The sequence below is a fragment of the Rhodnius prolixus genome, unplaced genomic scaffold, assembly GCF_049639745.1.
Source record: "Rhodnius prolixus isolate KJV_2025 unplaced genomic scaffold, Rpr scaffold_8, whole genome shotgun sequence".
NCBI lineage: Eukaryota > Metazoa > Arthropoda > Insecta > Hemiptera > Reduviidae > Rhodnius > Rhodnius prolixus.
The window spans coordinates 34,565,248-34,582,208 of NW_027411593.1; the positions used below are offsets into that span (position 1 = coordinate 34,565,248).

Here is a 16,961-nt window from a genome sequence, read left to right on the forward strand (position 1 = left end):
GAGTTTCCGTCACAGATGATATGAAGCCACCGGAGGATGATGAGACAATTACGAAAGAAACGGTAACAAAAGTCACACGTGTAACAACAACTCGTACTGTTGTGGTGGATAAAAGAGTAATCACTGAGCTTGAAGAGCCTTCAGAGTTAACAGCTACTGGGCCAGAAATAGTGGAAAAGAAAGTATCCCCAGTTAAAGAATTGCCCGGAATCGAATCACCAATTAAAGAAAGCGTGACAAAAATAGAAGAGTTCGCCAAGAAGGAAATTCCATCACCAGAAAGGGAGGAAATCCCTTCAGAAGAAAAATACGAGATCGAACCAGTTAAAGAATTAGACGTAACCAAATCGCCAGAGGACGTTCAGCCAGTTGAGGAAAGACTGTCGCCAATGGAAGGTAAAAAACTGGAAATTACCAAACCTACAGACCAAGAAGTTATCAAGCCTGATGAAATTGTAGAAACCAAATTGGAAAAAGTAAGATCACCTGTAACCGAAACGGAAGAAATACCAGGCGGAGATAGAATTACGAAGGTGACTCATGTTTTGCGTGTTGAAGAAAAACGTGTGATTACAGGTGACAAGAGATTAGTGCCTGAAAAAGGAATAATTTCACCAGAAACAGGTGAAAAAATGGTTGAAGACGAAGTAGAAGATGAAGAATCGCCAGTAGTAAGTAAGAGATCACCTCTTCTAGATAGCAGAGAAGTGACTGTAGCGCCAGAAAAAGAAGAGCCCCTAACGGTCGAGAAAATGGATGAAATTCCGAAAAAGAAGGTTCCCACTTCGCCAGAAGAAGCGTCAGAAGTGGCTCCGTTGGAAAGCGAGAAGATTAGTCCAACGGAGTTAGAGGAAAAACCAGCTACCCATAAGGAGGTTATCAAACTAGATGAAAAAGAGGAGCCGCCTGAAGCAGCCGTGATATCACCATTAAAAGAGGTGCCAGAAGATGTAGCTCTTAGAGAAAAGGTTCCTGAAGAGACAGTAACCGAAGAAGAAGAAATTACCACTGGTGAAGATGTAACATTAGTCAGTAAGACAATCGATTTAAAAGTTACTGAGGAGAAAGCGGAACTATTATCTCCTGCTCACGTAGAACCTAAAAAGGAAGTCATCAGTCCTGATGTAGTTGAAAAGAAAAAATTGAGTGCTGAACCTGAAACTAGCCCTGAGAGCGAGAAGTCTCCGGTTAAAGAAACCAAAGCGGTGGATAAAGTGGGCAGTCCAGAGAAGGAACTAGCAGCTGCGAAATCTCCTGTGAGCTCACCAACACCCGTAGAGGAACCTGCTAAGGAGAAGCTGCTTACCAAAGAAGAACCAGAAGAACTTAAAGAGAAGGAAGGAATTCCGGTTGATGAATTTATGGAACCCAAAGAAATAGCTACCTCTCCCTTTGAAATAACTAAAGATACTATTGTTGAAAAATTATTAAAAGAGCAAATAATTAAAGAAGTTAGGGACTTAACTTTAAAAACTGTTACAATAGAAAAGACGGTTACTGACTTCACAGATGAAGGCGTTGACGTGACTAGACGAGTAGTAGAACAGCCGACTGTGACAGACAAAACTAGTGAAACGAAAATGGTTGCTGCAGATGATTCTGCAGACGTAATAAAAGTGCCTGAATCTGAAGAAATTGTGCGTAAAGAAATTCCAACAATATTGGATCTAGGTAAAGTAGAGGAACCTGCGAAACAAGTAGGGAAAATACTGTCTCCAGGTAAGGAACCAAAGGATGTAACAAAACTTACTCCTGTTGTAGAGAAACCTAAAGTGGAAGAAAAATCACCAGAGAAGGCCAAATTACCGTCGCCAGTGAAGCAACCGGAATTCGTAGAGAAAACTCCATCACCAGTAAGTGTAGTAGAGAAGGAAACTTCTGAAGAAATATTTGAAAAAGCCAGTACTAGAGATGGAGTTTCCGTCACAGATGATATGAAGCCACCGGAGGATGATGAGACAATTACGAAAGAAACGGTAACAAAAGTCACACGTGTAACAACAACTCGTACTGTTGTGGTGGATAAAAGAGTAATCACTGAGCTTGAAGAGCCTTCAGAGTTAACAGCTACTGGGCCAGAAATAGTGGAAAAGAAAGTATCCCCAGTTAAAGAATTGCCCGGAATCGAATCACCAATTAAAGAAAGCGTGGCAAAAATAGAAGAGTTCGCCAAGAAGGAAATTCCATCACCAGAAAGGGAGGAAATCCCTTCAGAAGAAAAATACGAGATCGAACCAGTTAAAGAATTAGACGTAACCAAATCGCCAGAGGACGTTCAGCCAGTTGAGGAAAGACTGTCGCCAATGGAAGGTAAAAAACTGGAAATTACCAAACCTACAGACCAAGAAGTTATCAAGCCTGATGAAATTGTAGAAACCAAATTGGAAAAAGTATGTTCACCTGTAACCGAAACAGAAGAAATACCAGGTGGAGTTAGAATTACGAAGGTGACTCATGTTTTGCGTGTTGAAGAAAAACGTGTGATTACAGATGACAAGAGATTAGTGCCTGAAGAAGGAATAATTTCACTAGAAAAAGGTGAAAAAATGGTTGAAGACGAAGTAGAAGATGAAGAATCGCCAGTAGTAAGTAAGAGATCACCTCTTCTAGATAGCAGAGAAGTGACTGTAGCGCCAGAAAAAGAAGAGCCCCTAACGGTCGAGAAAATGGATGAAATTCCCAAAAAGAAGGTTCCCACTTCGCCAGAAGAAGCGTCAGAAGTGGCTCCGTTGGAAAGCGAGAAGATTAGTCCAACGGAGTTAGAGGAAAAACCAGCAACCCATAAGGAGGTTATCAAACTAGATGAAAAAGAGGAGCCGCCTGAAGCAGCCGTGATATCACCATTAAAAGAGGTGCCAGAAGATGTAGCTCTTAGAGAAAAGGTTCCTGAAGAGACAGTAACCGAAGAAGAAGAAATTACCACTGGTGAAGATGTAACATTAGTCAGTAAGACAATCGATTTAAAAGTTACTGAGGAGACAGCGGAACTATTATCTCCTGCTCACGTAGAACCTAAAAAGGAAGTCATCAGTCCTGATGTAGTTGAAAAGAAAAAATTGAGTGCTGAACCTAAAACTAGCCCTGAGAGCGAGAAGTCTCCGGTTAAAGAAACCAAAGCGGTGGATAAAGTGGGCAGTCCAGAGAAGGAACTAGCAGCTGCGAAATCTCCTGTGAGCTCACCAACACCCGTAGAGGAACCTGCTAAGGAGAAGCTGCTTAGCAAAGAAGAACCAGAAGAACTTAAAGAGATGGAAGGAATTCCGGTTGAAAAGAAAGTTGATGAATTTAAGGAACCCAAAGAAATAGCTACCTATCCCTTTGAATTAAGTAAAGATACTATTGTTGAAAAATCATTAAAAGAGCAAATAATTAAAGAAGTTAGGGACTTAACTTTAAAAACTGTTACAATAGAAAAGACGGTTACTGACTTCACAGATGAAGGCGTTGACGTGACTAGACGAGTAGTAGAACAGCCGACTGTGACAGACAAAACTAGTGAAACGAAAATGGTTGCTGCAGATGATTCTGCAGACGTAATAAAAGTGCCTGAATCTGAAGAAATTGTGCGTAAAGAAATTCCAACAATATTGGATCTAGGTAAAGTAGAGGAACCTGCGAAACAAGTAGGGAAAATACTGTCTCCAGGTAAGGAACCAAAGGATGTAACTGAACTTACTCCTGTTGTAGAGAAACCTAAAGTGGAAGAAAAATCACCAGAGAAGGCCAAATTACCGTCGCCAGTGAAGCAACCGGAATTCGTAGAGATAACTCCATCACCAGTAAGTGTAGTAGAGAAGGAAACTTCTGAAGAAATATTTGAAAAAGCCAGTACTAGAGATGGAGTTTCCGTCACAGATGATATGAAGCCACCGGAGGATGATGAGACAATTACGAAAGAAACGGTAACAAAAGTCACACGTGTAACAACAACTCGTACTGTTGTGGTGGATAAAAGAGTAATCACTGAGCTTGAAGAGCCTTCAGAGTTAACAGCTACTGGGCCAGAAATAGTGGAAAAGAAAGTATCCCCAGTTAAAGAATTGCCCGGAATCGAATCACCAATTAAAGAAAGCGTGACAAAAATAGAAGAGTTCGCCAAGAAGGAAATTCCATTACCAGAAAGGGAGGAAATCCCTTCAGAAGAAAAATACGAGATCGAACCAGTTAAAGAATTAGACGTAACCAAATCGCCAGAGGACGTTCAGCCAGTTGAGGAAAGACTGTCGCCAATGGAAGGTAAAAAACTGGAAATTATCAACCCTACAGACCAAGAAGTTATCAAGCCTGATGAAATTGTAGAAACCAAATTGGAAAAAGTAAGATCACCTGTAACCGAAACAGAAGAATTACCAAGTGGAGTTAGAATTACGAAGGTGACTCATGTTTTGCGTGTTGAAGAAAAACGTGTGATTACAGGTGACAAGAGATTAGTGCCTGAAGAAGGAATAAGTTCACCAGAAAAAGGTGAAAAAATGGTTAAAGACGAAGTAGAAGATGAAGAATCGCCAGTAGTAAGTAAGAGATCACCCCTTCTAGATAGCAGAGAAGTGACTGTAGCGCCAGAAAAAGAAGAGCCCCTAACGGTCGAGAACATAGATGAAATTCCCAAAAAGAAGGTTCCCACTTCGCCAGAAGAAGCGTCAGAATTGGCTCCGTTGGAAAGCGAGAAGATTAGTCCAACACAGTTAGAGGAAAAACCAGCTGCCCATAAGGAGGTTATCAAACTAGATGAAAAAGAGGAGCCTGAAGCAGGCGTGATATCACCGTTAAAAGAGGTGCCAGAATATGTAGCTCTTAAAGAAAAGGTTCCTGAAGAGACAGTAACCGACGAAGAAGAACTTACCACTGGTGAAGAAGTAACATTAGTCAGTAAGACAATCGATTTAAAAGTTACTGAGGAGACAGCGGAACTATTATCACCTGCTCACGTAGAACCTAAAAAGGAAGTCATCAGTCCTGATGTAGTTGAAAAGAAAAAATTGAGTGCTGAACCTGAAACTAGCCCTGAGAGCGTGAAGTCTCCGGTTAAAGAAACCAAAGCGGTGGATAAAGTGGGCAGTCCAGAGAAGGAACTAGCAGGTGCGAAATCTCCTGTGAGCTCACCAACACCCGCAGAGGAACCTGCTAAGGAGAAGCTGCTTAGCAAAGAAAAACCAGAAGAACTTAAAGAGATGGAAGGAATTCCGGTTGAAAAGAAAGTTGATGAATTTAAGGAACCCAAAGAAATAGCTACCTCTACCTTTGAAATAACTAAAGATACTATTGTTGAAAAATCATTAAAAGAGCAAATAATTAAAGAAGTTAGGGACTTAACTTTAAAAACTGTTACAATAGAAAAGACGGTTACTGACTTCACAGATGAAGGCGTTGACGTGACTAGACGAGTAGTAGAACAGCCGACTGTGACAGACAAAACTAGTGATACGAAAATGGTTGCTGCAGATGATTCTGCAGACGTAATAAAAGTGCCTGAATCTGAAGAAATTGTGCGTAAAGAAATTCCAACAATATTGGATCTAGGTAAAGTAGAGGAACCTGCGAAACAAGTAGGGAAAATACTGTCTCCAGGTAAGGAACCAAAGGATGTAACAGAACTTACTCCTGTTGTAGAGAAACCTAAAGTGGAAGAAAAATCACCAGAGAAGGCCAAATTACCGTCGCCAGTGAAGCAACCGGAATTCGTAGAGAAAACTCCATCACCAGTAAGTGTAGTAGAGAAGGAAACATCTGAAGAAATATTTGAAAAAGCCAGTACTAGAGATGGAGTTTCCGTCACAGATGATATGAAGCCACCGGACGATGAGACAATTACGAAAGAAACAGTAACAAAAGTCACACGTGTAACAACAACTCGTACTGTTGTGGTGGATAAAAGAGTAATCACTGAGCTTGAAGAGCCCTCAGAGGTAACAGCTACTGGGCTAGAAATAGTGGAAAAGAAAGTATCCCCAGTTAAAGAATTGCCCGGAATTGAATCACCAATGAAAGAAAGCGTGACAAAAATAGAAGAGTTCGCCAAGAAGGAAATTCCATCACCAGAAAGGGAGGAAATCCCTTCAGAAGAAAAATACGAGATCGAACCAGTTAAAGAATTAGACGTAACCAAATCGCCAGAGGACGTCCAGCCAGTTGAGGAAAGACTGTCGCCAATAGAAGGTAAAAAACTGGAAATTACCAAACCTACAGACCAAGAAGTTATCAAGCCTGATGAAATAGTAGAAACCAAATTGGAAAAAGTAAGTTCACCTGTAACCGAAACAGAAGAAATACCAGGTGGAGTTAGAATTACGAAGGTGACTCATGTTTTGCGTGTTGAAGAAAAACGTGTGATTACAGATGACAAGAGATTAGTGCCTGAAGAAGGAATAATTTCACCAGAAAAAGGTGAAAAAATGGTTGAAGACGAAGTAGAAGATGAAGAATCGCCAGTAGTAAGTAAGAGATCACCTCTTCTAGATAGCAGAGAAGTGACTGTAGCGCCAGAAAAAGAAGAGCCCCTAACGGTCGAGAAAATGGATGAAATTCCCAAAAAGAAGGTTCCCACTGCGCCAGAAGAAGCGTCAGAAGTGGCTCCGTTGGAAAGCGAGAAGATTAGTCCAACGGAGTTAGAGGAAAAACCAGCTACCCATAAGGAGGTTATCAAACTAGATGAAAAAGAGGAGCCGCCTGAAGCAGCCGTGATATCACCATTAAAAGAGGTGCCAGAAGATGTAGCTCTTAAAGAAAAGGTTCCTGAAGAGACAGTAACCGAAGAAGAAGAAATTACCACTGGTGAAGATGTAACATTAGTCAGTAAGACAATCGATTTAAAAGTTACTGAGGAGACAGCGGAACTATTATCACCTGCTCACGTAGAACCTAAAAAGGAAGTCATCAGTCCTGATGTAGTTGAAAAGAAAAAATTGAGTGCTGAACCTGAAACTAGCGAGAAGTCTCCGGTTAAAGAAACCAAAGCGGTGGATAAAGTGGGCAGTCCAGAGAAGGAACTAGCAGGTGCGAAATCTCCTGTGAGCTCACCAACACCCGCAGAGGAACCTGCTAAGGAGAAGCTGCTTAGCAAAGAAAAACCAGAAGAACTTAAAGAGATGGAAGGAATTCCGGTTGAAAAGAAAGTTGATGAATTTAAGGAACCCAAAGAAATAGCTACCTCTACCTTTGAAATAACTAAAGATACTATTGTTGAAAAATCATTAAAAGAGCAAATAATTAAAGAAGTTAGGGACTTAACTTTAAAAACTGTTACAATAGAAAAGACGGTTACTGACTTCACAGATGAAGGCGTTGACGTGACTAGACGAGTAGTAGAACAGCCGACTGTGACAGACAAAACTAGTGATACGAAAATGGTTGCTGCAGATGATTCTGCAGACGTAATAAAAGTGCCTGAATCTGAAGAAATTGTGCGTAAAGAAATTCCAACAATATTGGATCTAGGTAAAGTAGAGGAACCTGCGAAACAAGTAGGGAAAATACTGTCTCCAGGTAAGGAACCAAAGGATGTAACAGAACTTACTCCTGTTGTAGAGAAACCTAAAGTGGAAGAAAAATCACCAGAGAAGGCCAAATTACCGTCGCCAGTGAAGCAACCGGAATTCGTAGAGAAAACTCCATCACCAGTAAGTGTAGTAGAGAAGGAAACATCTGAAGAAATATTTGAAAAAGCCAGTACTAGAGATGGAGTTTCCGTCACAGATGATATGAAGCCACCGGACGATGAGACAATTACGAAAGAAACAGTAACAAAAGTCACACGTGTAACAACAACTCGTACTGTTGTGGTGGATAAAAGAGTAATCACTGAGCTTGAAGAGCCCTCAGAGGTAACAGCTACTGGGCTAGAAATAGTGGAAAAGAAAGTATCCCCAGTTAAAGAATTGCCCGGAATTGAATCACCAATGAAAGAAAGCGTGACAAAAATAGAAGAGTTCGCCAAGAAGGAAATTCCATCACCAGAAAGGGAGGAAATCCCTTCAGAAGAAAAATACGAGATCGAACCAGTTAAAGAATTAGACGTAACCAAATCGCCAGAGGACGTCCAGCCAGTTGAGGAAAGACTGTCGCCAATAGAAGGTAAAAAACTGGAAATTACCAAACCTACAGACCAAGAAGTTATCAAGCCTGATGAAATAGTAGAAACCAAATTGGAAAAAGTAAGTTCACCTGTAACCGAAACAGAAGAAATACCAGGTGGAGTTAGAATTACGAAGGTGACTCATGTTTTGCGTGTTGAAGAAAAACGTGTGATTACAGATGACAAGAGATTAGTGCCTGAAGAAGGAATAATTTCACCAGAAAAAGGTGAAAAAATGGTTGAAGACGAAGTAGAAGATGAAGAATCGCCAGTAGTAAGTAAGAGATCACCTCTTCTAGATAGCAGAGAAGTGACTGTAGCGCCAGAAAAAGAAGAGCCCCTAACGGTCGAGAAAATGGATGAAATTCCCAAAAAGAAGGTTCCCACTGCGCCAGAAGAAGCGTCAGAAGTGGCTCCGTTGGAAAGCGAGAAGATTAGTCCAACGGAGTTAGAGGAAAAACCAGCTACCCATAAGGAGGTTATCAAACTAGATGAAAAAGAGGAGCCGCCTGAAGCAGCCGTGATATCACCATTAAAAGAGGTGCCAGAAGATGTAGCTCTTAAAGAAAAGGTTCCTGAAGAGACAGTAACCGAAGAAGAAGAAATTACCACTGGTGAAGATGTAACATTAGTCAGTAAGACAATCGATTTAAAAGTTACTGAGGAGACAGCGGAACTATTATCACCTGCTCACGTAGAACCTAAAAAGGAAGTCATCAGTCCTGATGTAGTTGAAAAGAAAAAATTGAGTGCTGAACCTGAAACTAGCGAGAAGTCTCCGGTTAAAGAAACCAAAGCGGTGGATAAAGTGGGCAGTCCAGAGAAGGAACTAGCAGGTGCGAAATCTCCTGTGAGCTCACCAACACCCGCAGAGGAACCTGCTAAGGAGAAGCTGCTTAGCAAAGAAAAACCAGAAGAACTTAAAGAGATGGAAGGAATTCCGGTTGAAAAGAAAGTTGATGAATTTAAGGAACCCAAAGAAATAGCTACCTCTACCTTTGAAATAACTAAAGATACTATTGTTGAAAAATCATTAAAAGAGCAAATAATTAAAGAAGTTAGGGACTTAACTTTAAAAACTGTTACAATAGAAAAGACGGTTACTGACTTCACAGATGAAGGCGTTGACGTGACTAGACGAGTAGTAGAACAGCCGACTGTGACAGACAAAACTAGTGATACGAAAATGGTTGCTGCAGATGATTCTGCAGACGTAATAAAAGTGCCTGAATCTGAAGAAATTGTGCGTAAAGAAATTCCAACAATATTGGATCTAGGTAAAGTAGAGGAACCTGCGAAACAAGTAGGGAAAATACTGTCTCCAGGTAAGGAACCAAAGGATGTAACAGAACTTACTCCTGTTGTAGAGAAACCTAAAGTGGAAGAAAAATCACCAGAGAAGGCCAAATTACCGTCGCCAGTGAAGCAACCGGAATTCGTAGAGAAAACTCCATCACCAGTAAGTGTAGTAGAGAAGGAAACATCTGAAGAAATATTTGAAAAAGCCAGTACTAGAGATGGAGTTTCCGTCACAGATGATATGAAGCCACCGGACGATGAGACAATTACGAAAGAAACAGTAACAAAAGTCACACGTGTAACAACAACTCGTACTGTTGTGGTGGATAAAAGAGTAATCACTGAGCTTGAAGAGCCCTCAGAGGTAACAGCTACTGGGCTAGAAATAGTGGAAAAGAAAGTATCCCCAGTTAAAGAATTGCCCGGAATTGAATCACCAATGAAAGAAAGCGTGACAAAAATAGAAGAGTTCGCCAAGAAGGAAATTCCATCACCAGAAAGGGAGGAAATCCCTTCAGAAGAAAAATACGAGATCGAACCAGTTAAAGAATTAGACGTAACCAAATCGCCAGAGGACGTCCAGCCAGTTGAGGAAAGACTGTCGCCAATAGAAGGTAAAAAACTGGAAATTACCAAACCTACAGACCAAGAAGTTATCAAGCCTGATGAAATAGTAGAAACCAAATTGGAAAAAGTAAGTTCACCTGTAACCGAAACAGAAGAAATACCAGGTGGAGTTAGAATTACGAAGGTGACTCATGTTTTGCGTGTTGAAGAAAAACGTGTGATTACAGATGACAAGAGATTAGTGCCTGAAGAAGGAATAATTTCACCAGAAAAAGGTGAAAAAATGGTTGAAGACGAAGTAGAAGATGAAGAATCGCCAGTAGTAAGTAAGAGATCACCTCTTCTAGATAGCAGAGAAGTGACTGTAGCGCCAGAAAAAGAAGAGCCCCTAACGGTCGAGAAAATGGATGAAATTCCCAAAAAGAAGGTTCCCACTTCGCCAGAAGAAGCGTCAGAAGTGGCTCCGTTGGAAAGCGAGAAGATTAGTCCAACGGAGTTAGAGGAAAAACCAGCTACCCATAAGGAGGTTATCAAACTAGATGAAAAAGAGGAGCCTGAAGCAGGCGTGATATCACCGTTAAAAGAGGTGCCAGAATATGTAGCTCTTAAAGAAAAGGTTCCTGAAGAGACAGTAACCGAAGAAGAAGAAATTACCACTGGTGAAGATGTAACATTAGTCAGTAAGACAATCGATTTAAAAGTTACTGAGGAGACAGCGGAACTATTATCACCTGCTCACGTAGAACCTAAAAAGGAAGTCATCAGTCCTGATGTAGTTGAAAAGAAAAAATTGAGTGCTGAACCTGAAACTAGCCCTGAGAGCGTGAAGTCTCCGGTTATAGAAACCAAAGCGGTGGATAAAGTGGGCAGTCCAGAGAAGGAACTAGCAGGTGCGAAATCTCCTGTGAGCTCACCAACACCCGTAGAGGAACCTGCTAAGGAGAAGCTGCTTAGTAAAGAAAAACCAGAAGAACTTAAAGAGATGGAAGGAATTCCGGTTGAAAAGAAAGTTGATGAATTTAAGGAACCCAAAGAAATAGCTACCTCTCCCTTTGAAATAACTAAAGATACTATTTTTGAAAAATCATTAAAAGAGCAAATAATTAAAGAAGTTAGGGACTTAACTTTAAAAACTGTTACAATAGAAAAGACGGTTACTGACTTCACAGATGAAGGCGTTGACGTGACTAGACGAGTAGTAGAACAGCCGACTGTGACAGACAAAACTAGTGAAACGAAAATGGTTGCTGCAGATGATTCTGCAGACGTAATAAAAGTGCCTGAATCTGAAGAAATTGTGCGTAAAGAAAGTCCAACAATATTGGATCTAGGTAAAGTAGAGGAACCTGCGAAACAAGTAGGGAAAATACTGTCTCCAGGTAAGGAACCAAAGGATGAAATGAATGTAACTGAGTTTATTTCATTTGATGACGATTTTGTTGATAATAAATCATCTTTTGTTAAATATTCTGTTAAAAAAACGGCGTGCATTAGTGATGGGAGCTTTGTGGCTGAGAGGAAATTGGAGCCATTGTTTCCTAGTGATGAAAAAATTGTTGATTCAGAAGTAGTTTCACAGGATGGAGTTTCACTTACTTTTTCGCCGACTGAGTTCACCAGTGAGTTAGCTGATCTAACAAGTGGCGATGTAGTTGAAAGTGAAGGCGTTGTTACATGGGATTTGCCTAGTGAGGCTTCCTCTTCAATTCGTTTACCTAGCACTTCTGACGTGCAGGACGTTGACTCTGACTTTCCTGTTGCTGATGATGAAATGCGCAGTGGTAGTAGTTCTCGACCTTCAATATCACAGCCACAACCCCTGGAGATTTTGCTTGTTGAGGGTTCGGTAATTGAAGTGGTTAGCGTTCCGACAGAAATTTCTGGCGTAGATTTTGATTCTTCAGTTTTGCCAGCATTTTCTGCCAGTACAGCTGCAGAAAGTACTACTTATGTATATTCTGAATTTAGTTATCCTTCAGGGGAGCGTGATATCTCGCGACAACCCAAATATTTGGGTGAAGTAAAGAAAGAATTTAGTGAACAATATATTTCTCCATTGGTGGTTGATGACATTTATATGACGGACGATCTGCTTGAAGTTACCGTTTCCACCCGTTCTGATAAGAGCAGCAAACCTGAAAGTTTCGAGTGTATCACGTCTTCAGATCCAGTTACTCAAAAGAGTATAAAATCTGTTAGGGAAAGTAACGTTATTAAAGCAAAAGTTAAAAAAATAGAAGATAGTAAAAGTAAAATTCCATTGAAAACTAGAGAAATTCACATGACAAAATCTCCTGCAAAGCAGGTAGATAAATTTGTAAAAAGTAAAACAACTGCCGGGAAAACCAAACCTGATTCAATGAAGTTAAGTACGACTAAAACTAAATCTGAACCTTCTCAGACAGTAGCTACCAAGGTAATGTCCTATAAACGAAAAGACACCCATACTAGGACAGCAACGGACATTTCATCTTTAGCCAAGTCTCGCCCACCTGTAAAGAAGAGTCCTCTAAAGAAAGAAGAGATTGGTAGTGCTCGAAAAGAAGACCAAGTTATCCTTCGAATGACAGAAGAGAAGTTCCCAACTAGAAGTGAGGGAACTAGCCCTCGAAAGAAAGAACTCGTTGGTATGCGCAAAAAAGAAATATCACCTCACATAAAAGTAGATATCAGTTCTCAAAGAAAAGAATTTTTTCCCAGTAGTACACAAAAAAAGGTAGAAGTCACTGATCGTAAAAAAGAGCAACTAATCTCTCGAAGGGCGACAGAAATCGCTTCTCGCAGAAAGGAGCAAATCAGCCCTCGAAGAATAGAAGAAACCATGGCTCGTAGAAAGGAGCAAATCAGCCCTCGAAGAACAGAAGAAACCACGTCTCGCAGAAAGGAGCAAATCAGTCCTCGAAGAATAGAAGAAACCATGGCTCGCAGAAAGGAGCAAATCAGCCCACGAAGAACAGAAGAAACCACGGTTCGCAGAAAGGAGCAAATCAGCCCTCGAAGAAAAGAAGAAACCACGGCTCGCAGAAAGGAGCAAATCAGCCCTCGAAGAAAAGAAGAAATCAGTTCTCATAAGAGAGAAGACGTTAGATTGACGAAGTATTCTCGTAAAACAGAACTTACTAAACCTTCAGTATTCAGGGAACAAACTGAAAAATCTGCCCAATTAAAACAAAAACTTTCGCCAAAACAGAAGCCCGATCTTCGAGAGTCAAAAGTAACTAGCTACTCACAAGAAAGCAAGAAAACAGCGCCAAGTAGCGAACCTACCTTTACTCGATCTGTAAGAGTGAAAGGTTATATGGCTTCAACTGTATCTAGAGATATGAAAGTTGAGAAAATTTCAAGGGAAAAGCGAACAGATTCAACAATTTCCAGGAAAAGTGTAGTTTCCTCTTCTGCAAGTTCCTCGGTTTTGGGAACTCCCGAAAGAAAAGTAATGAAAGCTACTAGAACCAGTACTTCAACATCTCCTGGAAAGAAAATTACGAAAAAAGATACCGACTCTGAAAAATTACCACCAACAGAAAGTAAACATGGAATAACTAAAACACGTACGATCTCAAAACCGAAAGAAGCCCTCCAGAGTGAGTCTACCAAATCCGCAGATGGTGGAAAGTCATTAAGGAAATCACAGCCTACTCCTTCACCCAAGAAACCTACCAACAGTATTGGTATAACAGAAAAATGTGCATCTCAGTATAAAACTACTCTTGCATCAAAAGCACGTCAAAAGACAGGATCTTTTGAAGGAAGCGGTAGTTTAAAGAAAAAAGAAGTTGATATTACTTCTTCATCTTCAAAAATGGCGGCGAAAAGTAAGAGAAAACCCCTAAAGGCAGATGAATCCCCAAAGAGAGAAAGTCAACTTATTAAAATAAAAAAAGTATCAGGCACTAGTTTAGAAGTAGAATTAAAGCAAGAGAAATTTCAAACAATTGAAGAAGCTGAACGATTAAGTACAAAATCCCACTCATCCTTACAAAGCACCTCTCTTGAAATTACATCAGAAGCTCAAACATCGGAAGAAACCTCTGAAAATGTAAAACGGGCTTCATCAGCACCTTCCACAGTTACCTATGACGACCCAGAGAGAAGTGTGAGTGCCCAGGGTAGAAGAAAAAGTGGCACAGATTCAAGTAGTAAAAAAAAAAGACGTCACTCCAGCCTGGAAAGAACTTATGGTCCAATATCTTTACCCTCAAGTCCAAGCCGTATGCGATCTAAAGCACAGTCAGGAAGTGTGCAGTTGTTAACCTCTGAGGTATTTACTAGAACCATTGATTCTTCAGGAGGTATAGAGATTGTCTTCAAACAGCCTGAATCATTGAGAAAAATTATTAAATATGAAAACGAATTATCATTAATTGACACTACTGATTCCTCATTATCAGATTCCGTTGCATTACCACTTTCTTCTTCTGAGCACGATATTAGTTTTGAATCAAGACATCGCGTTACTGGTTCTCCAATATCGCCAAAATTTATGCGACGTACACAAGACGTAATGAGTCCTAAACTTAGATCTGGTTCTGAGGTTGAAAGTTCAAGCAGCGATGCAGAATATTCTTTAGTCAAACATAAATCTAGCCCCACATTGTTGGAAAGAAGTGGTAAAGGTCCTAGGCGAGTATCTGAAGAAAGACTTTCGCCAATACTTGACGTTAGATCTGTAACTCCACCTAGATGGCACAGGACTACAACATCAGAAGAAGAAGCTGATATCTCAGTAGCAGGTAAAACATCCCCTTTGGACCTGACATCCCGAGAAGCAACTGTTTACAGCATGCCGCTTCTATTCGAGGTATTGAACTATTACACCACATCACCATCATCACATAATCATAATATAAATAAATCACAAAATAGCTTAATCTAGGCGCATTGCATGACTACTGATTATAATCAAGTTGGCTTTAGAAAAACTCAGGGATTAGATTTAATATGGGTTGATTTAAATTATCAATTTTTAATGTTAAAAAAATTAATTTATTTGATTTAACAAAATAACAGTAAATTCACACTTTTGGAAGGACAGCGTTATTATTTTTTTAAATTTTAAATCATTAATAGAAATAACAAATAATTTTGCAAAAATAAAGGAAAGTCAAATAAGAATTCAACTTCCCATTTACCTAAGATGTTTTGCATCTGAATATTTTTTTTCGAATTTTCAATTAACTTTGTTTTCCCATCAGTTAAACTGTTAAAATATTTAGGTAAAGTTCAATGGGGATGAATTAAAGAAATGGAAGGAAAAATGTTATAATAACGTGAAATGTAATGAATTCTTAACGAGTTTTTCTTTATGCCAAAATAAAATCATAATTACTTAAAAATTATATTTACCAATCAGATGAATCAGATTTCGTTAAATTATGAACCATTAAATAATTCTTAAAAATATTTAAAATTACAGTTTAAGACGGAGTGTTTCAATTTGGAAAATAAAAAAGGTATAAGAATTTGCATATCTGCCATTCAATTAGTGAAACAATAATTTCTAAGATAATGCAGGAATTATAGACCAATTTTTTCTGAAGATTTAAGATAATTTCTTTCTTCGTGATAGTAGCAATCAGATTGAGAAAAGCCTCGGAATTTCTTTTTGTTTTTAATTTCTTTTTACTCCATCTAAATGCTTCGCTTCGATCTATGAAAATCAAGAAATAAATCACAAAACTGACCGGATTTTAATGTGTCTCTGCAAAATTCAAGGGTTTGGAAAAGGGCCTAAAAATTAAAGGTTTATTGTTACCACTTTTTTTTTTAGAGGTATCAATGTTTCAAATACTGTAAGTCCTTTTGCAGAGAAATCAACCAACTTGGCCACGCATCAAAAAGACAGGAAACTACTAGAAGGTGCCTTATTGTATTATTTTCAAAATGAAAATATCGAAGTGCCTTTTTACAAATTCCTCACTATGAATGTTATTCAAACGAGAATGTTTTCTCTTTATGAATTATCAAAACGAAATACGATGAAATAAACATTCCTTAATTGTGATTTCATATAAACATTTCTAGCCAGCAAAAGAGATAGTAACATTTCGAAACCTGCACTAAAAGTAATCACTAAGAAGCTTCGAGTTCATGTCCCACTAGTTTTTAACCTGCGTTCGTCCCGTTTATTGTCCGGATAAATTATATAACTAACAGTAAGAGGCCAAAGAAATTGCTTAAGTAGAGATATCATGTCAGTCCCTGTCCAGAGAGAGCAAAGTAGGATACAAAAAAAAAAAAAAAGTTTAGCCTAATGGAAGGAAGAAGCAAGTTCAAACGCTCCATAAAATCTATACAGGTCCTATTTTAAACAAGCCAATCTTGAGAAAAAAAAAAAAAAAAAATCACCTAGCAGTCAAGATATAGGAAGCCTTGTAGACAAGACTAGCACAATTATCCGTTCTTCAATATTACAAATAAATTACTTTTATTTAGCATTATCCCAGAGCATACATATGTATTAGCGCGTTATTTGCGGACGAGTTTTCAGCTAAGAGGCTCTATGGTACCTTTACAGCTTCAAAAGATGGAAAAAAAATGTTCTAAATTAATGTATATCAAACCTCGAACCCGAAAATTTTCAAATTTAACGGTCCTTTTGGAAGTCAAAACCTTATCACTGAGATGAAGCGAAAGACTGAAGAAAAATTAGAATATTTTAAAAAATGGCATACAAAAAATGTTTGACTAAAAAGAACTTTCAGTTTTAAACGATTATAATCAAGCCTACTTTTTGTTATATAATATTTATTCAACATTACTTAATTGAGCTATTCATAAATCATGGGCAAAGTTTATCATTGCTACACTTTCTTTAAAATATATTCTAAACGCAATGTAATTTTTTAGTTAGTAAAATGCTTAGTTCATAAAATCATTGCCTAATTTTAATTTTTAAATAAACTAACCATAAATGTTTAGTTGTAAAGCAAAAACAGAATATTTTCTTATCAATTATTACTATTTTCTTTAGAAGTTTTAATTGGAATATTTCTTCAAGTATTCTTACCTCTTTTATCTCAGT

General features: G+C 38.9%; 2 protein-coding genes across 4 annotated transcripts in view; both read left to right on the top strand.

The window, feature by feature from the left end:
• The window catches only part of LOC141451510 (uncharacterized), a 45,647-nt gene extending 33,178 nt beyond the window's left edge, over nt 1-12,469 (top strand). Inside the window, exons 9-14 of the mRNA XM_074122948.1 lie at nt 777-5,264; nt 5,340-7,178; nt 7,254-9,092; nt 9,168-10,890; nt 11,107-12,341; nt 12,389-12,469. Of these exons, the coding sequence (XP_073979049.1) occupies nt 777-5,264; nt 5,340-7,178; nt 7,254-9,092; nt 9,168-10,890; nt 11,107-12,341; nt 12,389-12,469 (11,205 nt within the window). The remainder of the gene's footprint in view (nt 1-776; nt 5,265-5,339; nt 7,179-7,253; nt 9,093-9,167; nt 10,891-11,106; nt 12,342-12,388) is intronic.
• Nucleotides 12,450-16,961, top strand: part of LOC141451280 (uncharacterized) — a 39,382-nt gene continuing 34,870 nt past the window's right edge. For 2 of the 3 annotated variants that reach the window (XM_074122545.1, XM_074122546.1), the window contains exon 1: nt 12,450-14,670. In XM_074122545.1, coding sequence (XP_073978646.1) covers nt 12,501-14,670 — 2,170 coding nt within the window. In that variant the 5' untranslated portion in view covers nt 12,450-12,500. Of the gene's footprint in view, nt 14,739-16,961 lie in introns of all 3 variants that reach the window. The other variant, XM_074122548.1, reaches the window with a different exon arrangement.